The sequence below is a fragment of the Panthera leo genome, chromosome B3 (genome assembly GCF_018350215.1).
Source record: "Panthera leo isolate Ple1 chromosome B3, P.leo_Ple1_pat1.1, whole genome shotgun sequence".
In the NCBI taxonomy this organism is placed as follows: Eukaryota; Metazoa; Chordata; class Mammalia; order Carnivora; family Felidae; genus Panthera; species Panthera leo.
In genome coordinates, this window is record NC_056684.1 from 124,348,571 (window position 1) to 124,373,942 (window position 25,372).

Consider the following 25,372-nt stretch of genomic DNA (forward strand, 5'->3'; position numbering starts at 1 on the left):
GCGTAAAACAACTACCATTTTCTTAGGGTGCTACTGAAATCATATGTTTTGAGGTTTAGATGATAAATAAAGGAGATGCTATATTTTTATTTTAAAAATAAGTGTGTGCATTTTTGGCACTATACAGATGTTAAATAAACAAGGTTATGAAGCAGTTTATTTGGGTTCAAAAATGCAATTCTATTTCATTTGGAAAGAGATCCACTGCAAAACTTTCTTGACAAATGGCTGAAAGGTGGTAAGAGGACCTGAGTAAACAAATTTCAAGGGGAGGAAGGGTGAAATCGTAAAAAGGCTAGACTGTCTGCCTTTTTACTTGTGGAGACTCTATCCAGCACAGCTGTATTGGCTTCACAGGGCCTTCTTTTCATTCAAACCGTATCAGGCACTCCTTGAGACCAAACGGAACAGGAGCAGAGAATAGGCCGGCAAAGTCATTTTGTTGACGTACAGCCTTCAAGGGGCCCCAGCGCTCAAAGTTGCATGGATTTCTCGAATATCAGAAGAGTCTTCTATTTCCAGATTGTGTACTTTAGGAGAGTTCTAAAAATCAGACACCCACTTAGATAGAAGTGTTTATGTGTATCTTGGGGGTAAGAGGGTAAACAAGATTTGTTAAATAAAAACACCGGTTCACGTGGCAATATGACATTAGGGACTGCATTTAAGCTAAAATCCAGAAGAATTTTTGTCAACGACAAATCCTATTTGTCTTCATTTAACACCATTCTAGTCAAAAGTAGATCTCCTTTAAAAAGCTCAAATTTATAAAATTTGAGAACAGGTAGCCTAATTTCATTGGACAACTTGAATAAAGAAGGCTTTCTAGATCTTTTCCAATTCTCATTCACAATAATTTTTTTAAGCAAAGAACTGTAAGAAACTGGATCTGCCATAATAGATTACTGCTTTATCATTTTAAGACAGAACTGACCATATAACTATATGTTATAGTTAACCCATGATCTTATTTTTTGCTTAATTGGGAGAGTTTTTTCAATAATAACAAGAATGATATTACACTGTATGTTAACTGGAGTTTAAGTAAAAACTTGAAAAATAAAAAGAAATGAAAAAATAATTCACTTTTTAATTTGAGAAAACAAAAACAAAAACAAAAACAAAAATAAACCAAGAATGCACTGAGGAGAAGGGAAGACAGAAGAAGTAAACAAACATCTCTCTTCCCCTTGAGATTCCTGAAATTGCCTTTACATATTTTTCTTGCCACTTCTTGAGATAAGGGAAAAATAACATATGAAGACAAACTAGTGTTCTCTCTATGTCCTTACAACAGGTTTACAAGCAGGGGGGTCTTGAGATCCACAGTCTAATTCCTGTGAAATCACACTATTTCTTAAAACTGAAAATAAATTGAATTCCCAAGGCAAAGAAATTTAAGACTTCCCGGAAGGGGTGGAGTTTAGCCATTTCTGCTAAGGTGGCAGGGAAGGAAACCATACTTCTGATTTACTGGTCCCACACGTGAGTTGCATGCTGGCAGATGAAGAACAGTGGTGAACCAGGCGTCAGCACACCTGATTTCTGGATAGGCATAGTTCCAGCAATGTTACTTGTATTTTGTGGTTTGGGGAATATTTCCCTTGCCTTTCTAAGCTTCGGTCTTTTTGCAAAATGGGTATAAGTACTGCTGGTCTTTCTTATGCCACACCCACAGGGCAGCTGTGATTATCAAGTAAGAAAGTAAATGTGAAAGCACGTTGAAAGTTGCCAAATACTTTCCAAACAGCAGGTATTTTAAAAAGGCCGATTCTGTGAGGCACTGTCCATTCTGGTAATTCTCAAATGCAGAAGAGGAGGTCAATGACAGTCTAAAATTACAACTAATGAAAATTAGAGTAGAAAGGAGAAACAAGGCAAACTTAATTAAAAGTATATCCAGTATTTAGAAGTACATTTGCTGTTCTACGTAGAGACATTATCCAAAACACAAAAGTAATAGAAGTGTAATGGCACATAAATTACTTATGTACATACTGTGCCCTTGGTGGAGAATGTTCCCTCCAGTCTCCTTATCTGGTTAAAATTCCCCCTGCCCCCCCCACCAACATCATGAGCATTTTCAAGCATAATGGAAATCTGAAAGAAATTTACAGAGATCACCCATATATACTCACCACCTAGATTCTACTGTTTACATTTTATTTGCTTTATTACATACTAATCCATCTATCTAACCCTATGTGCATCCACTAACCCAATTTATGTTTTGGATGCCTTACAAAATAAATCATATACATCACTACACTTTCCCCTAAAGACTTCAGCATGCATATATCCTTAGCTCCACTTGGATTTTTGTTTGATTTTTGTTTGATGTAAAATTTACATCTAGTGAAATGTACAAATCTTAAGTAAACTGGCTAAATTTTATTATTTTTTAGCACTTCCTTAGGGAAGGCTTCCCTGCCTTTACTGATCTCATCACACAAGCTCTCCATTGCACTCTGAGCCTTTCCTCTGCAACACTTATCAGAATATTTATTTGTGGGATTATTTGATTAATGGTTATGTTGACATCAGGCAATAATCATCACAAAGGTAGGGCATATCAGTCTTCACTCACCACGGTACCTCCTGGCACTTCACCCAGTGCTTCCATAGAGTTGGTATTCAATAACTACTTCTTGAATGAACTAATGAATCTTATTCAGTGATGGAAAGGTTCTCATTCATTTATTCAATCTGCAAACATTTAGTGAATGCCTCCTCTATACTGGTGAGGTGTTAGGTGAGCTGAGGGAGCACACAATAAGATGAGGCCAAAGATGCCTTGGGGGCAAGATCTCAGAGGGCATTTTTGGCCACAGTATTTATATTCAATTCTGAATGAGGTCGAAGGTCTTCTGAGGACTTTGAGCTGAGGAGCAATGTGCTCTTATTTACAGCCCAAAGTTCCCTCTGATGTTTGCAGATTGCTCATCCCTCACCCCATGTGGAATCCATGGATTACAGGGGTGCTGTGAGAAGGTGAGACAGGCATCTATCTCACTCCCAGGCTGGAGTCCTGCTGAGCAGCAGAAACTCTGAGACCCAACTCATGGACACCACCTGGGTGGAGCGCCATGAGAAATTTACTGAGAGAATACACCATATCCCTGGAAAGTGACTGGTGTCATACAAAAAGTTCTTGATTTACCCAAAATACTCTAACATCTCGAAAACATACTTTCTGACTGTAATAATAATGATGTCTAACCATTAACATCTCTAATAATCTCTAATCATCTCTAATAACGATGATAGGTTATATAGATTAATCTGATAACATTTTTATTGTGGTAGTTTTCTGTCTGAGGTCAGACAGCAAGCAGCAAGATACAGTGGCAAAGTTCACTGATTAGAAAACAGGAGGTACAAGGTTCTATCCCAGGTTTGCCATAACCAGTTGCGTGATCCAGGAAAATCATTTATCCCATGGGCTTCAGTTTCCCAATCAGGAAAATGGGAAAGTAGGATATAAAAATCTCTAAGAGACCTTCTGGTTATAGCTTTAGCTGTTTAAGCTTTAACTTCTTTCCACAGTAGGTTGGGACCTGATTTTTAAGCTTAAAACGTTGGAATGAATAGGAAAAATCGTTTTATAAAGAGAAAGTAAAATAAGGAGAAAATCACATATGGGATTTTAGGAGTTAATATTAACTCTCAAGAATGACCCAAGAACATGTGTGGGGTAGAAATACCTTTACTTTTTTACAGTAGAAAGCCAAACTAATAATTGCAGAAGAAAAACAGGAAGATGGACATTTTTATCTTTTTAGGTGTTTGCCCCATCAAAAAATTCCAAATATTTATCATTTTGTATTTTTTAGAACAGATACTTCCAAAAGCAGGCAAAGAATTGCTTTTCATCTTTTTTCACTTTATAATTGTCCTTAATATATATATAATTTCCCTTCATCTAAATATTTCTAATTAGCTTCTGGTTCTATTACATGAATGTTACTCCATACTTTTTCTCTCCACAAAGCTTCTGTGCCATCATGACTCTGCACATGAAGCCCATCTGTCTGAATGTTCTCTACACACTGCTTAAATTAGCTCACTGATTCTCCTGCAAGACTTGGCTTGGTCACTACCTTCTCTAATGTGGCAGTTCAGAGAAGGAGCTCTTGAGCCAGTCTGCCTGAGATGAAATCCTGATTTAGTCACCTACTGGCTATGTTTCCCTAGGGAAGTTCCCAGATTCCTCTGCATTGGCACTCAGTTTCCTCAATTATAAATAGGAATGTGTAGAATTATAGTTAAGGACCAAATACATTAGCACATGGAAAGTGCCTAGAGCAGGGTGGGATACTAGTAAGCACTCAGTAAACACTAGGTGTTGTTCCAATGGTAATAGTGGTTATCATTTCGTGAAAGGCTCCCCTAAAGTCTGGGTTAGGTGCCCATACTCAGTGCTTCCAATGCACACATGTCTCCTGTCATGTGTCTAATCATTTCCTTTGTGTTTGCTTGTCTCCTTTAGTAGACAGCAAATACCTTAAAAGCAGGAGTGTATTTTTCGTTATATTTCTAGTGCTGAGTACTTAGTATCATACATAATATATTTCAGTTTTCTGAAAAAAACCCTTCTCAACCCAAAGACTAATAAAGGCACAGTTAGAACTCAGAAATGTGGAAAGAAAAATACTTTGTAAAGGTAGAATTTAATGACTGACTGTTTCTGAGGGGTAGAGAATATTTCTAGATAGACTCAAAATTAAAGAAATATAACAAGAAATAGAACTGGGAGAAAAATGAGGTACCATAAAGGTGAGTTAAAAGGTATAGACAGAGTTAGAGACAGGAAGATGAGAGTAAGATCTTTTTGTGGACCTAATAAGCTGAAGCAGGAAGCCTGTGGTGTGGAGAGCACCCTGCTTCCTGTGGATGAGCCCGGCAAGGGCTTAGCCACACCAGGCTGGGAAGGGTACAACCTGACACAGGGCAGATACCGAGAAATGCTAATCATTTCCCTGAATACTGCAAAGCCTTCCTCCCAAGGCCTCAAGACACGCTAAAGCAGGCAATCACATTTGCCTCTTCTGTATTTAACAGGGAACAGAGGATCCTGACGTGGATCACTGATAAGGAAAGATAATTGTTCTGGTTGAGGTAGGGTCCAGGCTAATTTACTTAAAAGCACACTGGTGAGGTGAATATAATCAATCTTCTCTGTTCTCAAAATAAAGGGTTATTTTCTTTTTAAGAGATGTCTTGTGTTCTCAAAGAGAATGACAAAACAAATTAATCATTTTCCATTACTCCACACACAGCACTTGGATTTTGAAAGAGCATGTGAACAGTTAATCCCCTATATGGATGAGTTTCTGGTGACAGGCAGATCAGATCTAAATAGAAATCAGGCAAGGTATTTTATTTTTATCATTGTGGCTTTGAGACTTAATTCAAAATAACTGAGATCAACCCTGCGTATACTTTTAGAGTTTGCTTTCATAATTAATCCTTTTTTGAACACTTAGAAACACTCTTTTGGATCTTGTACAAAGCATTCCCTGGCTGACTGCTGCCAAAGCAGGCAGAATCAGAGAGTATCTAGAATATTTTAAAACCATTGAAAACTCAACTGAACCATCTCTTAAGGAATCCCAACTGCCAGGCCATACTTAGTTCAAAGTACCAATAATTTTAAGTTAGAGCAATACATTTGAGCAGATAGCTCACCTCAATGACTAATGTTAGAGGTGAACTTTAAGTATGTTTGAGATGCCCTGTTAAGCTATGTTTTGAATGGTGAACTGAAGGGCAAGAGGGCACAGATGGGGTATATGTGAGCAGAAGTATATATTTTTAACTAAAGCCAACCAGTTTCTCAATTTTATGCCGCAGGCTGAAAAAGATGGGCTATGAAAACCAGTGGGCATAAAACAGCTGACAATATTATTCGGTGAGCAAATTCATCTGACATTTGCCACAACCAATTGTTTTCCTGAAACTGGAATTTCTAGAAGGTTTTTTTTTTCTTTTTCTTTTTTCCAAATGAAAGCCATGCATTCATTTAACTGGACAACAATGAAGCTTTGTGGCCTCGTGGTTAGTATGAAAAGGAGTTGGTCTTGCCAAAACAATTTGAAATTTTGAACTTAGTCTCCCTCCCCCGACTTCATTTTAACATACTCAACTAAAAGGAACAAGTTCCGCAGGCTCTACTGGACACATTTAAAAAACAAAAAAACAGAAGTAACCCAAACCACATGACTCTGGACATTTAAAGGTATGCTATAAAAACTCCAGAAAACATGCAATACTCGAAATTAGGCAGGATTTCAGAGGATTTGTTATACAGAAACTGGATGAGACATATGTCTTTCTTTTAGGCAACAAGAATCACTGAGCACTTACTGTGTGCAAATCAAACTACATAACATCACTACATCAGACTTCATTCTGCTGAAGCTGCCCAGATTTAGTTCAAGCATACTCTTTCAGTTCCTGAATGAAAATAAGTTATTAGGGCAATAGCGAGACATATGTATATTACATTGTAATGTCTCATTAACAGACTTTTTTTTTTTTTTTTTTTTTTTTTTACCATTAAACTGGGAAATTTTAAACATAGGGACTATACATTACTATTTTTGGGCTCTTTGGTATTAAAACATAACAGCTACCCAATAAATACGTACTGAATTTGGTCCTGTAGTTACTTCTCAGTCATCCAGTAACTGTATACATGCAATGGTAATTTAAAAATATGCTAATGTAAAAGAGGAGATAATTTATATTAGACTTGGGAATGATCTCCTATGCTCTCAAGTGAATATGGGTGTGCCAGGAGTTCTGGGATACATTCTAAAAGAAATAGTGATGTTGCGACAATAAATCAAGTTACGTGAGAAAGGTATTCTACTTTTTCTTTGAGAATTCCTGCTCCCTACATTTTCTTGGGATATACTAGGACAGGATACCCAGGAGAAGTACCAGTCAGAAAGACAAAATTTGAAGTTTTTTGTATTCCTTACATTGCCTTTACCTGCCTCACCCTCATCACCAACTTTAGTTGGAGGCTAAAGGTGAGAGATTTGGTCTATATTATTTCTAAGAAGGTGCAGACATAGGTACATCACAAAGTCATGCAGAACACTACTTTACATATAAATATGTTCTCTATCTCTTAAACTTAGAGGGAATCCAATGACTTAAAGGAGCTTTCTGGACATGCAAACAAAATACCTATTGATAGTCAACCTGGGTCTATCAAATTTACTGTAATATCATTTGAAGTAAGTCGCAATTGACACACCAGGGGAACAGGAAATTCATTTGTAAAACAAACAAACAAACAAACAAACAAACAAACAAAAGAGAATATAGAATGGCACTTTGCTTCCAGGTCGTGGAACACAACAATTTACTTCTCCTTAATCTTTAGTAAACGTGAAAAATTAGTCATCGCCATTTACTCTGGTCCAATAAGTAAAGTTTTAAAAACAGTATTTTACTTATTTGATAATTTAGAGAATATTTAAATAACAGATTAACAGTGAAGAATAACTTTGTTGGAAATTTTAGTAAGAATTTAAGCATATTATATATTCTCCTGGTTTTAAAGGTATGAATACAACGGGCTTCTGATTAACTGTCATTCATGATTCTGGAAAATACCCATCTTATAAATATTGATTCCGAATTTCAGACATTAACATTTAAATAACAGATAACAGTGAAGAATAACTTTGTTGGAAATTTTAGTAAGAATTTAAGCATGTTATATATTCTCCTGGTTTTAAAGGTATGAATACAATGGACTTCTGATTAACTGTCATTCATGATTCTGGAAAATACCCATCTTATAAATATTGATTCCGAATTTCAGATATATTTCCAACAAGTTCTAGTTTATCATTACTTCTGGTTCATTATTCTTGCACTTGCATCTTCAAAACACAATACTTCTAAAAGTATTGACAGCCCCTATTTTTTTAAATTGATAAAGCTATCTTTTCACTACATAATTGCAATTTTTTTTCATTTTTTATATCTATAAGCATCAATTAGGATGGTCAATCCAATGAAAAGTTTCTTTTCTGTATGATCTCCTCCTTCCAATCACATTTTTATACAATCTGCTTTCAACGTTTGCCCACTTAGGAACCATATGAAGTAAATACACAGGAATACAAGATGAAAGCCTACTGAATACATTCTTTTAGAAAAATGGGCTGGTCCAGCTTCTTGTTGCAAAATATTGCACGATGAAGTTCTTCTTGTTGAATAACTAACTGGATGAGAGTATCCTATTTCCTTTTTGTCCTTAAAAATACATTCTTCATTCATCGATTCTTCAGTTTGGAAAATTCATCTAGGATATTATCATTTGAAGATACATATTCTGGTTTTTTGCTTATATAATCAATTTCACCATCATCACTAGTTTCTAGAGTGCTGCTGTCTGTCTCTTTATATTCATTTTCTGATTCATCTAATAACTGAAATGTCTTCCTCTGTCAGTTTCCTTCTCTTTGTCATTATGAGAGAAATGAGAGATTCTGAATTCTCAACCTGCATTCAATAAAAGTAATAATAAGAAAACACTACAAAGCTTCTTCTTGAAAGATAATATAACATTTGGGAGGAACTTCTCCATGGCACTGCTACAATGTCTTATGATAGCTTTTATCCCAGCTTTTCAAGGATATTTGTAAAGCAAATAGATGTAGCATTTCCCTGGGACAAAGGTTGTGTAGCATTTCTTGTAGCTCTTTTTTATAAAGATTGGGGGTTGCGTAACCTCAGGGTTCCTTAGCTATAACACAGATTCACTGCATGTGCAATGTCCACCTAGACCCATGTCCATATGGTCCCTGTGGGACCTCAGAGGCAAAGAGAAGTTGCAAATATGTATGTAGCTCACGGAGCCCACTGTGCCATGAGTAACAAAGTCTTTTGTCTCATGTCTTCTACCATCCATCAGAGTGTGTCAGACTAACTTGGTAAAGTGCAAGTAGGGTAAAATCTCTTCATTTCTTGATAGACTTTGGACAGCACAGTAAGAAAACTGAAATATTATATAATAGTAATGACTTAGTTCACTTACTACAAATCCTTCTGTGTGATTCCATTATTCCTCCACTTTCATACTATTTTAGTTTTTTTCTAGCATAGCTGGGAACGATTGATGGATAACATATAGAATAATTCCAAGGATGATGAAGTAGGAAAATGCTTCACGAAAATAAGCTCACCAAGATCCATTATGTATCTTAGATTTATAACATGGTTCAATAGATCCATATGGTATTTGCAAGACAGAATCAGTGTTTTCCCTTTTAAAAATGAGGAAACTTTCTCTTTATTCTTTGGAAGATATTTAAGAAAGAATAAAAGTAAAAAAAAAAAAAATCAATCCTTACCAAAGGAACTGAAACTCAAGATTGGGTCCAACTAACCCTGATGATATACTGAAGATTATAGCACCTCTCAGAATCCTCTTCAAGCATGTAGTGCCTAATTTCTCTTCCCTCTGAGCCTTCCTGAACTGCTTCTAGGTGGTCTGATGGGAAGTGTGATAATTCATGAACCGCTTGCACAACACTGCCTTGTAAGAAGACGTGTTTCACACTCAATCCTTCACATGGAGTATCTATCTGGTTGTCACATGCTGAATGGAGAAACGATTCAAAGGTAATGAATGTGATGCTACAAAGGGGATTAATACAAAGGTAGTAAAAGGAGAAACAAGAAGAAATGAGGAAGGCAGGTAGTTTATATAACCTTAGTCAAGATGCCAAAAGCAAACGGATTAAAAAGCCAATTTTCCCAATATGTTGATTTACAAAACAACTTATTTGTTTTGTAACTGTTCATATAGCTTCCAAAAATGTTTTTTTTTCCACTGGCCAGTTTGTTACAATTTGTTAAGATAAGAGAATTAGTCATTTGGCAAATTCATGACTGGATAAATTTGCCCTTCACGTTAAGTCTGACAAATTTAAATTTCAGTAAGATACTTGAAAATTAAAGAAAACAATGCCTGAGAAAGAATCTTACAACGGTTTTGGTAGATTAGAAAGAAGAAATACTGGAGACAGAATATATGATACTATAGTAGAAATGGCATGGAATTAATTCAGTGGAAATGAATAGAACAAACTCCGATAGACACGAAGGGAGAGTAGCTCCAGGCTGGAGGGGATGAATCATAAGGCATATTCTTAAAGGTCATGTTGACAATGACCAAAATCAGGGATTCTCAAACATGACTTCAAATTAGAATCATCTGGGGGAGCTGTAAAAAATACTGAGTCCTACCCCAGGTCAACCAAATCTGGGGGTGGGAGCATGTTGAACTAAAATTGTTAGGATTATTAAGATCTGTAAACCCACATGTCTCAGAGCCAAAGTTTGACACAATTGAATTGAATTTTGGAGGTAAACTTCATATGATATAGAGTACTTAGACATATAACCTGTGTGGTGAAACTCAGACAAAAATTCGAATGTCCTGATTAATGAGCCCAAACTTTCCAGTCCATATATATCCTGCTTCTGTGACTGGTGAAAGTAACACACCCGTAATGGAGGAATATTTTTAAAAATGAGAAAAGGACTTTCCCATCGATTATCTCATTTGCTCTTCTCAACAAAACAGTGAGACAAGCAGGACAATAATTGGGCTCACTTTATAGATAATAGAAATTAGGCTCAGAGGAGTGAAGTGAGTTGTCGCTGTGATAGAGCCAGGGCTCACAACCAGATCTTCTAACTCCCAGTCTACCAAATCCTAATCATTCTCTAAGACATTTGGAGGTTACCTGCCTTTTGCCTTTCCCTCTCACTCACCTGCAAATACACTCTTCTTCAAGGAAAACTAATGTGTAATGAGGACTTTTGAGGTATTACAGAACAAAACAAGTTCTGAGTTAGAAATAATAGAGAAATGCAAGGGATGAAAACAGGAAGTTCTCTGAAAAGATGTAAAGGGAGTACTTCATTGACTCCAGGTGTTTTGTCAGTGAGTTTCTATTTAATGTGTTTTAGACAATCTGGTTCATGTCTGATGACAAGTCAAGGATATGTCTCACTGGCCTTTGCTGTGGATAGGTAGACGGTGAGAGGATAGTAGTGAAAAGCACCGAAAAAGCTTCAGAAAACCATTTACGTAACACCAGCCACGCAAAAATAATTAGGAACAGAGAGCCTAAAGAGAATAATGAGGGAAGGGCTATTTTGATGGTTTGGCCTTTTACCGTTTGATGTTCAAATATAATGTAATTGGGGGCAATGATAGGTTGAAATCATTCACTAATGTTAAATAATTAACATAAGACCACTTTGGATATTTATATTAATAGTGCTAATAGTGACAATTTATGCTCTCTCCAGCCTTTCATCTGAGATCAAAGTTTGTTAAAAGCCCTAAATAAACTTTATAAACACTTGTGTAAGTAGAATTAGAGTTGGTATGTGGATGCATAAAATAAAACAGATCCACTGAGGCACTGAGCATCACTGAGCAAGCTCAAGACAGAACTAGTAATGCGAACGAGGCATGCCAACCCTTTTCTTCAAGATTCAAAAGGAAGAAAACTAGTTCAAAGGTGCTTTATAAAACTCTATTTACCAATAAGTTGAGGGCATATTCTGACAATCCTACATATGGTCCAGGAATGTCAATGTCCTATGTATAAGTCCACTTCTTGCCCTGCTCAAGAAAGACACGGGATCTAGCTGTTGATTTCCTTCTTTTTCGTTCTGCACATTCACTAGACACTTGTCAAGTGTTCCTTAATCATGTCTTCATTGCTCTTACGAGTCACAAGAGGAGTATGTGGAATGGAAAGAACACTGTGTCACTGATCAGGACACCTGAATTCTAGCCCTAGTTTTGCCACTTGGCAATTCATCAACTTCTCTGGCCTGCAGGGTGAGGGGTTTTCAAAAGGATCTCTAAGACTCCTTCCAGGTGGAATGTTATCTAAAATGGCAGCAGGGACTTAATCTGCTATCTCCATAGGAAATTAGAGAGACACGGTAGGGATTCAACAAGTACCTGTTATATAATATCTTATGATTGAGTGAAGTAAATTGTTTGATAGCAACTATTGGTAGGTCAGAAATTTTGAAGGCCAGAATTTTAATTCCTTTTAGATTAGACCAGAACCTATTAGGGAGGGGAGCTTCTAGATATCACCTAGCCCAGCCCAATCATTAAAAAAAAAATAAGAAAATTAAAAATGAGAGAGGTTAAACACATTGCCCAGGCTCACATGCCTGGCCATGATAGAGATATGACCAGAACCTAGCTTTTCTGACTCTGAATCAGATACTATTTTTACCATATCATCATCATTTAAACTAGGCATATAATAATTTTCAGCTAAAACTTGTCTGTAATTTGTTAAAATTAGATGCACAAAATAAAAATCCCCCAAATCAGCTTTTTATTTAAAGGCTACTTCAAACATGTAAGATATACTATTCCCACCAGCTACATATTAAGGGTATAATACAAATATTTTGTTTTATAGTTAAGGTAGGATCTTTAAAAAAAAAAAAACAACAAAACTTAATACACTACTACTCGGAGATTTTACCCATATGCGCTCTCTTGAAGAAAACAGAAAGCATTTCTTATATGTATTATATTTTTTCAGAAAGCTACTTCCATCGTGTTTTGTAATATACACTCATATTATCTTCTCTATATAAAGCAAGAGCTTCTTTCTGAGGATGCACTATGTTACTGATAGTATTTAGAGTGGGGCTATGAAACACATTGCCTAGCAAGGCAGTTAGGCAGTATGACTACTTATCAGCATCAAATATGAAGCTGTCAGTCTGACCTCCAAACACTGAGCAATTTGATAATATTAAATTCATCTGCTGGTGAAGCTGCATTCATTATATAATTTCTCAATGACACTTTCCCTATGTCACCGTGTTTATGAGAAATTTGACAGGGCTGTAAGAAACCGTTTTTGCAGGCTGAAGGAAGTCTTACATTTTTAAATTGGTCATCACCTTTTGCCACAAGGTTGCAACTCTTAATAAACAGCCTATTTGTTTGAGTAGCATTTTCTTCCTTTGACCTTAAATACAGACATGTTTTAGAAATTTAACCCTTTGAAGATGACCCCATTATTGGAAAACGTACATATTTTAATACTGACTAATGCAGAAAACAGGCTCTGTATTTTGGGACAAGGTGGCGAAAGGAGAATGTCTAGATTGTTTCAACCAAGATCCCTCATGAGAGATTCATGAGGATATTTCCGTTTGCCCTCAATGCGAATATACAGAAGGTAGACTAACATTAGAGCAGTGGGAAACTTGGCAGAACGGGCTAGGACAGGGTTTGTGCAAAACCTTTTTCCGGTTTCAGTTTGAATGGGTTCCCAGGAAGTGTCAAGTTTGAACAAATCCAAAATTTTACAATGTAGCTCAGCCAAAACTGCTGAGATTCACCTGATTCTGGGTCAAAACTGTACAGAGCACACTGCGTTTTATTTGGTGTAAAGCCAATTTGACTAAACCTTTCAGGCAACTTCAATGAGAGGCTCATAGTCTTGGCAAAACCAAAAATGAACCTAGCTTGATCTTTGGTTTTGAAACAGCAAGTTCTGGCTTTATAAAGAGATAAAGGCAAGTTTTACTTAGCTTTAAGATTCTTACAAATACTTAGAAGAAGCATTGCAAATAATTAACAGTTATTTGGCCAGATTTACATACTCAAGTCAGTTACTTCCTGAGCTTAACCAGGACACTTCAGTAAGTACGTTAACTCTATTGGCACCATATATTCCTAAGTGGCGTAGAGCTGAATTTGGTGTTCTAACAAAGAACAATGGTGCTTCTTCAACAACTTAAGTGCTTGAAGAGTGGATCACACATGTAGTAGGATGAAGTACAACCAGTGCTGGCTCCAGGTGGGATGGAAATAATTAAAAATAAAAACTCCAATGGCAATTGTCTACTGTTTTGGCAGATGTGTGAAGGGAGAGAATATAGCGTTACTTGGTAATTTCCACGGAGACATACTGGCATTCTCTTGTACTCTTGAAGATCAACTGGTGTGCATGGTTCAAATCTGTTACCACTAATATTACCTGAATGAATCCTTTAGGGGTGTGCTAAAGGATCCAACAGCTTTCTTTTTTCTTTTTGAATAAAACCTATATTTCTAAGAGTTTCCCAGCGTTTTGTAATTTTTCCCAATATAGGTAAATTTATGTATATATTTCTCCATATTGCTACATATTAGGATTTATCCTGTAAGTTATATCATCTCTTTAAGTATACATTGAAAACAAGGGACATTGGATTGTTTTAGGTCACTTGGATTTGAGAAGCTGATTAAACACTGAGAAATTATAGCTACATAATTACACATTTGCTCTAAGTCAATGATTTTCAAAATTTTGAGTAAATACTCTCGAAATAATTTTTTAAACTATGTATCTACCTTATCCCTCCCCACCCCCCCCCCCCCCCATACACATTTCAAGGTTTTCCAAATGTTTTCGTCATAAATTTAGGTAGTTGCAGAGGATGAAATTTCTGGAATATTGTAAATACTGACATTTTCAAATAAAACTCTTATATTACTCACATAAACGTATCCAGCAAACTTTAAATACTTCAGTAATTTGTTACCACCATTTACCCATTGACAGAATAACTAAATTAGATCCTCTTTAGAAGACAGACATTTTATATTGTTCCTTTGCCCTTTGAATTTATTTCCCATCTATTTTCCCCAACAGAGTTTTCTCCTAATATAAAATATACTTATGTTTGGAAGTCTTTTGTATTGGTTATCCTATCATACTTCATCCTTGTCTGTAACAAAAATGTATATATAGAGAAAACTGATTTTTAAAATTCCCTGTGACCATAATGCTTTAAGTGTTACATATTTTTATTGCCTGAATTCTCATTATAACTAATATTAGGTATATTAAAGTTTTTGAGAAGAAATATTAATGTAAAATGTATAAGGACTCCAAAGCTTCCAAAAGTATATCCCTTAATGGATGGATACTGCCTACTTTTCTCTTGTACTCAATTAGTTCATGTATCCATAAGTAAGTGCTAACTTTTGCTTGAATAAGACAGGAATCCATTTCACTTCTATTTCTTTTTTGTTTGTTTGTTTCTGTAGATTTAATCACTGAGAAATCTTGTTCACATGTAACAGTACGTGAGAATGAAAGTGGTTTTGTTATAACAATGTCACTCAGTTGCCTTCCTAGTTTTATGGCAAATATTACATAGTGATCTGTCATCAAAAATTAATTTTAATGATCTATCAGCTTGATTAGGTCCTCTTTCAGTTTTGTTGAAAGCAAAGAATTAGAAACTACTTGACTTGCCAAAGGACTGTAATGTAGTTATTAAAGTCACTCACTTTGTTTTGGAAGGTATATGAAAGAGGCTTTATTTACCAAGACTTATCAAATGACTACAACTGTTTTTTTCACTTAGAGGCATTTCGCTGAATTCTACATATGAAGAAAGTATGAAGAAAACTAAAAATATTAATATTAATACCATTCTCTCAGTATACATTTTTAATACTTTTGTTTTAGGGGTGCCTGGGTGGCTCAGTAGGTTAAGCATCTGACTCTTGATTTCAGCTCAGGTCATGATCTCACGGTTCGTGAGTTTGAGCCCAGCGTCAGGGTCTGTGCTGATAACACAGAGCCTGCTTAGGATTCTTTCCCTCTCTTTCCCTCTCTCTCTCTCTCTCTCTCTCTTTCTCTCTCTCTCTCTCCCTCTCTGCGCCCCCCGTCCCACCCCCGACCCCCCCACCCCCTGCTTATGTACTTGCACACATGCATGCTCTCCCTCTCTCAAAAATAAACTTAAAAAAATACTTTTATATTAGCATTAAATATATTTTCATTAAAACCCTAGAGTTGCAGATTGGCAAAGCTAGTCCTTATGTCAAACCAATCAGCCAAATCAGGCTAACTTTCTGGCAGAAAAAAGTCAGACTTGATTTTTCAGTTCTATAAATGTGTTAATATGCTCTGTGACAACCACTTTTTGAATTATAATTCTAAGACAGATAAATAAGGCATGGAGCCAGGCCAAAGTTTGTCACCTGAATAAAAGAAGACACTTTCAATTACTTCTTTCCAACCCTCAGTTTTGTTCTCAGGAGCTATACATTTGTTCCTGATTATAGTAGGGGGGTAAAAGAGGTGAGGTCATTAAATAAAATTGTCATTATTCCTCCGCAACATCTATCAACAATATTTATCAATTTCAGAATATATATTCCCAATACCACATATATCTAATAAACCATCTTATCAAAAATATATGTATGACTAACAAGGACAAGAAGCCTTACCTTAGTGACTTGATTAGAGGAGGCCTCGAAGGCATCAAAATCATAAAATGCCCCTTGTTTGGCACCTTGAAGTGTCTGGGGGAATCTGGCATCATGGAACCTTGGGTGGGTGAAGAATAGGCCTTTCTTTTGTAAAGGGAGAGGAGGTTGATTAGGAAAAGTACGGTGGCCTCCTCAGGCAGGGTCATTTTAGGACTCTGCTTGAAATGCATGTAGAAGCTGAGGATGTAAAAATCGATTCTCTTAAAACTATCTGTGTCTGAAGACCCCTTGGAAAATCTCTGCCTACTCCTAGGGGTTATTTTACTCCAGTCTGGAGACTAACTCACCAGCTATCTCTGAACATTACCCTCAGGGACAGCATTAATCATTTTGTCATAAAATTAAAAAAAAAAAAAAAAAAAAGTTCTGTTAACATGTTCCCATTCCTTTTTTTTTTTTTTTTTTTGGCGAAATGTGTCAGATACAAAAGAGTACATAAAATATATACACACAGTTTGAAGAAAATTGACAATTCTTTGTGATTTCAATTAGCATTTCCCTGTTTACTAATGAAGCTGAATATATTCACATATTTCTTTTTCAACTGAAATGCTTGCTCATATCTTTTACCCTCTTTTACTTTTCTTTTTTTATTTCTAAAATCTAGATTATCTTTTTCTAATTGCTTTGTTGGCAATAAGATTTGGATACAATTTGATTTGGATACAAACTGCTACTCAGCTATATATTTTGCCACAAATATATTTTAAGTGTGGCTTTTCTTTTCACTATTTTTATGTTGTCTTTTGACTTACAGCAGTTCTTAATTTTAGCGTGGTCACATCAGTCACATCTTTTAGGATCTGTGTTTTCAGTGTCATCCCCCCTCCCGCCCCCGCCGAAATCCTTCAAAGTTCCAAGATCATGAAGATATTAAACTACACTTTGTTTTAAAGTTTTGCATCTGAGATAGAGGTTAAATTTCTTTTTTTCTATACCAGCAATTGAAAAGTCCCTCCTTATTTCCCTGATCAGGGATGCCAGTTGTACCAGACATCACATTTCCATGTACACGTATTTCTGCTTATGGGTCGTATATTTGATTACACTGGCCTATTTTTATATTCCTGTGCCAAGACTACACTACCTGAATTTTCATAGCTTTAATAAGATTTCATATATAGTACAAAAACTACCCCCAACTTGCTCATCTTCAGAACTATCTTGGCTATTCCGGAGTATCTTCTCTGTGAAGAACTTGCATTTTTGTTGTTGTTGTTGTTTGATTTTTTTCTATGTATTTTGTATTTTTTGTTCCTTTTGTACTGGTACACTTTTAGTTACATTTTCTTAGTACTTGTTGCTGGAGTTAGAAAGAGAATGGACTTTCTTAAACTCTATTTTTCTTAACTATGAATTCCTAGAACTTTTTAGACAGCAACACTGTTTGCAAATAACAACTGTTTAACTGCTTTGGTTAGGACTGCATGCATAGTATCTAACAGAAGCTGTGGAATGGGGCATCCTTTCCTTGTTCCTGGTCTTAAAGGAGGACTTTCAAAACGCTAAGATAATGTCTGTCATTGATTTTTTTTTATATGACTCAGATTAAGTAAATTCCCTTCTAAGTTTGCTAAACAGGTTTTGATAATGATATGAGAATAAATGCTTCTTATTCATCCACTGAGATGATCTTATTAAATTTATTTCTCCTTAATCTGTCATATGGTGAATTACATTGATTGATTTCCTAATACTAAACCAACTCTGAATTCCTGGAATAAACCCAGTTTGTTCATGATGAATTCTCCTTTGAATACATTCCTGGATTTATTTTGCTAATATTTTGTGTATAATATTTTTGCATCCATGTTAATGCGTGAAAAGTCCCTTAATTTCCCTTATTTATACTTTCTATGTCTGGTTTTGTCTCCAAGGTTATGCCAACTCATAATGAGTTTGGCATGTTCCCTCTTCTTCTAGTTTCTGGAAGAGTTTTTGTAAAATTAAAATCATCTGTTCCCATAATATTTGGTAGAACTTCTCTAAAAAAATTATTTGGGGTTGGTGGCCCCTTTCTAGAGAAATTCTTAATTGATTAAAAATTGTTGATGAGACTTTTTATTATTTTTAAAGATTTACTTATGGCACTATTCATGTTATTTCTGCTTAACTCTGGAAAATTAATTTTTTTCTGGGAATTTAGTTATTTCTCCTAATATATGATTGCAAAATTATTCACAATACTCTGGTATGTGGTTAAATTCTCAAATAGCTATAGTAATATCCACTTTTTCATTCCTAATATTATTCATTTGTATCTACTCTCTTTTTTTTCTCCATCAGTCATGCTGGGTATTGGTTGTTTTTTTCTTTTTAAACAACCATCTTTACTGGGCTTGCATATTGCATGTTTGCTTTCTATTAATTATAATCCTTTCTCTATTTTTTCCTTTCTTTTTCTTTTTTCTTTCTTTTTTTTTTTTTTTTTTTTTTTTTTTTTAGGTTTTTGTGCCATCCTTTTAATTTCTTATGCTGGGTGCTAAGCTCATTATTTTTCATCCTTCTTTTCTAATTAAAGATGCGAGCCATGAAGTCGCCCCATAAATACTACTTTTGCTGTATCACACACATTTTATAACACAGTGTTACTATTATTATTCATATCCATATATTTCATAACTTCTACTCTAGTTTGTTTTCTGACCTTGAGTGGATTAGAAGTTTACTTTGAAACTTCCAAAAGTCTATGCCTTATCTGGTTCTCTTTTTGAATCCTAGAGCTAGTTATAATCATCCACAAAATTCTGGCCCAAGGAAATGGACAGAAATAGTATGTTCAAATTCTAGTGTCTACTAAAGGGAAATTACCTGCTCTCTCTTCCTTTCTTTTATCTCATTACAATGCAAATCTAAAGGCTGGAAGTGGTTACAGGCATCTTGGATCAGGAGCAGGACATTTGCATCCCTACACACTACATCTGCCGTGACACAAGGCCTGATTTAAAACCACTTTATGGGGGCACCTGGGTGGCTCAGTCAGTTAAGTGTCAGACATTGGCTCAGGTCACGATCTCATGGTTCGTGAGTTCAAGCCCTACATCGGGTTCACTGCTGTCAGCAAAGAGCCCGCTTCAGATCCTCTGTGACCCTCTCTCTGCCCCTCCTTTGCTTGCACTCTCTCAAAAATAAATAAAACATTAACGAAGATTTTATGCTCAAAATAAAAGCTAAATAAAAATGAATAAATAGCTGTGCTACCACTTTAACTCTCTGTGTTGTAGATAACTGATAGCAATGCAAATGAGTCTTGTTCATAGACTTGCAAATAAATGTTGTCTGGGGGAGTTTCAACTTATTTCCTTCCTCCACAATGGAAGAAACCAGTTTTGCATCTAATTTAAATGCATGTCAGAACTCTAGTGCTTACCTATGTGTGGTTCTTTTCTCCTTTAAGCCTCAGTAACATTTTATTCATTCTCTCATTAATTAAAGAGTTAAATAAACTCATTTGTCATGATTTCATTTCATATTTGTAGAAGAGTCATGATTTCATAATTTTACTTTTTTGGTAAAATTGTCTTTTAACAAACCCTTTGGTTTCTTACTATCTTCAAAGTTTAATTACAGCCCCAACATAAATGCCTTCTCTGGCTCTTTCTGCCTGACCCTGATTCTCCACTTTCAGAGATGAATCTAATCTCCTCCATCATGTCCTCAAAGTACAAAATCCATGGTTTTTCCTAGAACCTGGACCATGATGTCTTATTTTATAATTTTTCTTTAAAAATTTTTTTTCTTTATAAAAGCTCCTACAAAATGCATTGTGTTTCCTTCATGTAGTATAGACAATGTATCTTTATCTTACATCATTAATTTATTTACATGTAAGTAACTTCTCAAGTACGAATTCCTTTGGAGAACTGATTATAGTTTTTCCTTTTCTCCTCCATTGTCAACACAGTGCCTTGTATAGTACCCAATAAATATCCACTGCTATGTCTCATCCATGGCCCATCAACTGGGGCTCTCCATCAAGATTTGTTTTTTAGGTAATTACTTAGCTTTATTTGGGGTATTAGCCTGTTATATTTTGGTTAAGAGTTGGTTCATTACTAAAAAATCCACATTAAACTTTAATGAAGATCCTAAGAACTTTTGTGAAACATCAAATAAAGTTTAAACCTAACCAAAAAGGCTAGGGGAAAATAATAAATTGATTTACTTCCGGGGAATTTTTTTCTTCAACTATTGGGACTGGTTCTGTGTAAACCCGCATACCCTTATGTGAGTGTCACATATGTACAGTTTGACATCCATTCTACAAATGTTTACTGATTGTCCAGTATATATCAGGAATGTTTGATAGGCCCTGGGTTGCATTTGCAAGTAAAAAGTACTTTCTAACCCAAGAAGCTTACATGCTAGTGAAGAAGGAGAGGGAAAAGTTGAAGAAGAGGAGGAAAAACAGACACATGATCCTTACATAAGTATATAGATCACTGGGGACAAGTCATCTCAAGTTGCTCATTATGATGAAAAGACCATCTCATTTTCAGCTGTTATAACTACTGAACCTTTAAAATCTCCTAATGAAACAATGAAGTTTTGAACTTTTGCATATTTGTATTACCAGAACATACACCCTACATCCAATATCTTATGTTAATACCAACCCAACCAAATGTAGACCACCAATTCTTTTCTACGGTTTAAGTGCTGAGTTGTGAGAGAATAATAAATGATCTTGAGATTACTTTCAGCATATTTGATTTTATGAACTATAAAACACTTTACCAGTTGAATAGTCTACCAAGTGTATTAAATCTGCTGCTTATAATGCCATATGAAGTCAAAGGACTTTATAATATTTGAGCATTAACATTATTACTGAGCATTTTCATTTTTATGGCTTTACTTATGATAATTATTTCAAATTAAAACCATCTTGAGAAAACTGCCACTGTAAAAAAACCCTGTCCATTTAATCAATTTTATTTTTCTCATGATGACTTTTTATTTTTACCTTTATTCCTAAAGGAATGCTTAGAATAGGTACTTACTAAGATCATACTCCATAGTACTTTTAGTAAAGAGATTGATAAATTAAAAAGACTAACAAATACTAATAAAATTTATAGGTTTTGGTTTCTGCTTGTATGATTTTAAGTTTTGCATGGCATATTGGTATAATGCAAATGATTAAATAAGAAATAATAAGCAATCACATAATGATAACCTAACATTTGTTTAGCCCTAAACATGTTCATATATATTTTCTCTCTTAATTCTCACAACTTGGTAAAATAAGTTTAATTATTGTTATCTTTATTTTTACAGAGGAGGGAATCAAGAAACAAGTGATTTGCTAAATGTTGTATAAGTGGCATTTTATATGCTGAACCCAAGTCCTCACACTCAAAATTTCTATTTTTGTTCATATTTTTAAAAAGAGTGTTTAATTCACAAGCCAAATCCTGTTGGCAAGACACTTCCTAAGAGTAAGTAAAATATATGTGGAAGAACACTAAACATTTTATTCACCTACAATGTCATCATACTGAAACTGAGAAGGTCAGTGTAATTTCCAAATGGCCCAGTTAAATCTAAGGAATAGATTATTTACCCACTAGGGTCTGGACACTGTCAATCAAAATCACTTGCTTACACAGGACTAAAATGTGCCCCATTAGCATCTCTCCACCTCACACTCACAAAATAAATATTTTATTCTTTACTGGCCATATTGTTGAAAGGCTTCTTTTTTTTTTTTCCCCTGTTCATTAAAAACATAGAAAGAAAAAACAAAAATCACCACTAGTCCCAAGCCACTCTTAATATTTTGTGTGCTTGCTTTCTGAGTCTTTTTTTAACACAAAATACTCAATATTTGCATCACACTCCCCCTCACACACATAAATATATATACTACTTTATATACTGCTCCCATATTATGGGGAGCATAATATGGCAATATTTACTTTTTAAAAATATGACTTTTTATGGCTGAAAATCTTTCATCATAAGGTGGTGCCATAATTTATTCTACCATTCTTTCAATTCACATGGTTTTCATTATACAAAGGTTTATTTATAAAAGTAATATAATGTTTTATAAAACTTGAAAAAATAGAGAAAGGAATGAAATCACAGTCCTAACTCATGTCTAACAAGTCACTGATGAGTTTTGCTACATCTCTTCTACTTTTTATTCATATGCCTATCATTACATGTTATTATTGAAGTAGACACAATTTTATTTTATCTTTTAATTTGTCTTTTAGTACAAGCCCTTTCCATAACCATAGTGGCATGTTGGGTGGAAAGTCCACACTTTAACCATTCATTACTGTATTGTCAAACAAGAGGTTGTCCCTTTTTCTCTAAAATCATTTCAAATAAATCATTTTACAGTAAACATTGCAGGCATGTCGTCTTACATTCATGCACCTCAAGAAATGTATTCCCTAATACTAGATTCCTGCAAGTAAGAGTATTGAGAAAAAGGCTGACCAGCTTTTAACATTATTTGGGTAGTGGTAAAAACAATGGACAAAAATACTGAGGTTGGGGTGCCTGGGTGGCTCAGTTGGTTAAGCATCCAACTTTGGCTCAGGTCATGATCTCACGGTTTGTGGGTTCGAGCCCTGCATCGGGCTCTGTGCTGACAGCTCAGAGCCTGGAGCCTGCTTCTCATTCTGTGTCTCCCTCTCTCTCTGTCCCTCCCCAGCTCACACTCCATCTCTCTCTCTCTCTCTCTCTCTCTCTCTCTCTCTCTCTCTCTCTCAAAAATAAATAACATTAAAAAATTAAAAACAAAACATACTGAGGTTCACTATCTGGACCTCAAAGTATAAGCAGGATCCCAATCTCCACTTCTTGTCAACCAATCCTTTTAGTGACTGGGAAATATAGAAACAAACAGATAGGATATTGATTACATTTAAACTAATTATGTTTTCCATAATTTAGGACATCTTGGTATCATCATTCTTGATGTTTTTTTTTTTTACCATTATTTTCATTTTAAAGGTGTGTATCCACCTACCTTTCAGGTATAGTTTAGCTTAGTCTCTCCCCTTTCAATCCTAGAGGTAGTTTTAGAAGTGCTTTCTGGAATTGCTTCTTTGGGTGGGGTGAGGGGTGCTCTGAAATCCACACCAAGACACAACGGTAATTCTGACAAAAGGAGAAAGAAAATGCCCCAACTTACCGTTTCTAATGCATTTACACGGTCCTGCAAATAAAGCATAATATATAATTATAAAAACAAAGCATTAAAAATCATTTCAAGTTTACTTAACTGTCACATTTTCTCTTTATCTTCCATTGGTAATAATGTATTTAAAAAATATTTAAAAAATGAGAATCCCTACTCAGGATGATTTCTACAATCAAAACAGTCATAAAAGAATCACTGTACTTCTTATCTCACCCAGTGTTAGGACTATAAGACTTAATTTAACAGTAAATATCATAAATTCAGATATAACTACCAAACAGAATATACTTTACCACTTTCGCATTGGTAAAAGTATTTATTTAAGGATTTATAAATATTACACACGTTTGGTTATAAAAACAACTAGACAATAGTGGTGATATAAAAAAAGGACTATAGCACACATACCAGCCCTCAGGTATACAGCACAAAGTATGATTTGGAAAGTAAAGTTCAGACATAAGAATAACTTCATCAATTAAAATTAAGAAGTAATTTGTTAACTGAAACAATACAGGAAAAATAAACAAGGAAGATCTATCACATGCTGGAACCCAGATGGGCCTTCCTTATCTGTAGTATCTTAGAAGTTTTACAGAAATCTTGGTTTTAAAAAAGGGTCACTGACAATATGACTTAAACAGCTAAATGACTGGTGTGCCTCGGAGGCTCAGTCAGTTAAACATCTGACTTCCGCTCAGGTCATGATCGTCATGGTTTGGGAATTCAAGTCTCGAATGGAGCCCCGCATTGGGTTCTGCACTGAGGGCGCAGGGCCTGCTTGGGATTCTCTCTCTCGCCCTCTCTCACTGTCCCTTCCTCCATGCTCCTGCTAGTGTTGCGCACACTCTCTCTGACTCTCTCAAAAAAAAAATAAAGTTAAAAAAATGCCACATGATTAAGTAAACGGTTGCATTCTTGAACTGACATCTACATTCTCTCAGCTCTTTTCAGAGCTGACAGATACATGGAGGAAGTCTTTACCAAATAAAAAAACGCTGGATTTGTGAGAGGAATGTCTGAAGATTCAGGAAAAGAGAAAGCTCTCTTTTTTAGGAAGATCAAGGCCACTTTTCTTCCTTTTCTCTCATCTAAAGCAGTGGGAGGAGATGCGTGAAATCTGGATTTCTTTTTTGTTTAATCAAATGAATCATTTGTCCTAAGAGGCAAAGGGGGGAACTGGTACAGAGAGCCACTCAGCTCAGGTCTCTTGTGGTCCTACAGGGATCCACGTGGACCCAGGACACTTAGGAGCAGCAAGAACTTGGCGCTCACTGCCGAACTCCCAGCCTCACCTAACACACAGAGGCCTTGCCTTTGGAGGACTTCTGCAATATGATCCACAACCCTCAGATGGGAAACTGAGTTGAACGTTTCTACCCGTTAAACATTTGGTTATGTGGGTACAAGTTAAGTGAATATATTATGCAAAATCAGCCCAAAGCAGACTGTTCTTAGCAACATAATCTGTTTAATTGCATTTTGTTGGCATACTGTAGAGAACCTCACCCTCGTCCCCATAATTTTCGTGAAATAACCGCTGTTTTGTTGGTGACTTGTGTACTGTCACTTTTGAATGCTTCATAATAAATGCATATAATAATGCCTCAAGGGGGCTTTGATCTATTGTACCAGGCATCTTATTCACAGTGCATCTGGGACAAAACCATTCAGCAATGCTTTATCATCCTTTGCAGATTGAACAGAAGACCTCATTAGATACCTTATAGAGACAGAAATAGCCTTTGGGCAGGATCACATTTATATGAACCATCTTGGAAGCCTTTAAAAAATAAATAAAGCCACTATTTGGACCTTAAATTTTCTCCATACATTTATGGGCT

The 25,372-nt window shown here is 35.5% G+C and overlaps 1 protein-coding gene across 11 annotated transcripts in view; it reads right to left on the reverse strand.

Moving 5' to 3' along the window:
• The window catches only part of CEP128 (centrosomal protein 128), a 383,862-nt gene that overhangs the window by 31,695 nt on the left and 326,795 nt on the right, over positions 1-25,372 (reverse strand). For 9 of the 11 annotated variants that reach the window (XR_006203977.1, XM_042943976.1, XM_042943963.1 and 6 more), the window contains one exon: positions 23,520-23,543. Coding sequence is in view for 10 of the 11 variants with exons in the window: in XM_042943976.1 (XP_042799910.1) it covers positions 23,520-23,543 (24 nt within the window). In the remaining variant the exon portion in view is untranslated. Of the gene's footprint in view, positions 1-177; positions 544-1,823; positions 1,845-23,519; positions 23,544-25,372 lie in introns of those variants that run through there. The other 2 variants (XM_042943966.1, XM_042943970.1) reach the window with 2 other exon arrangements.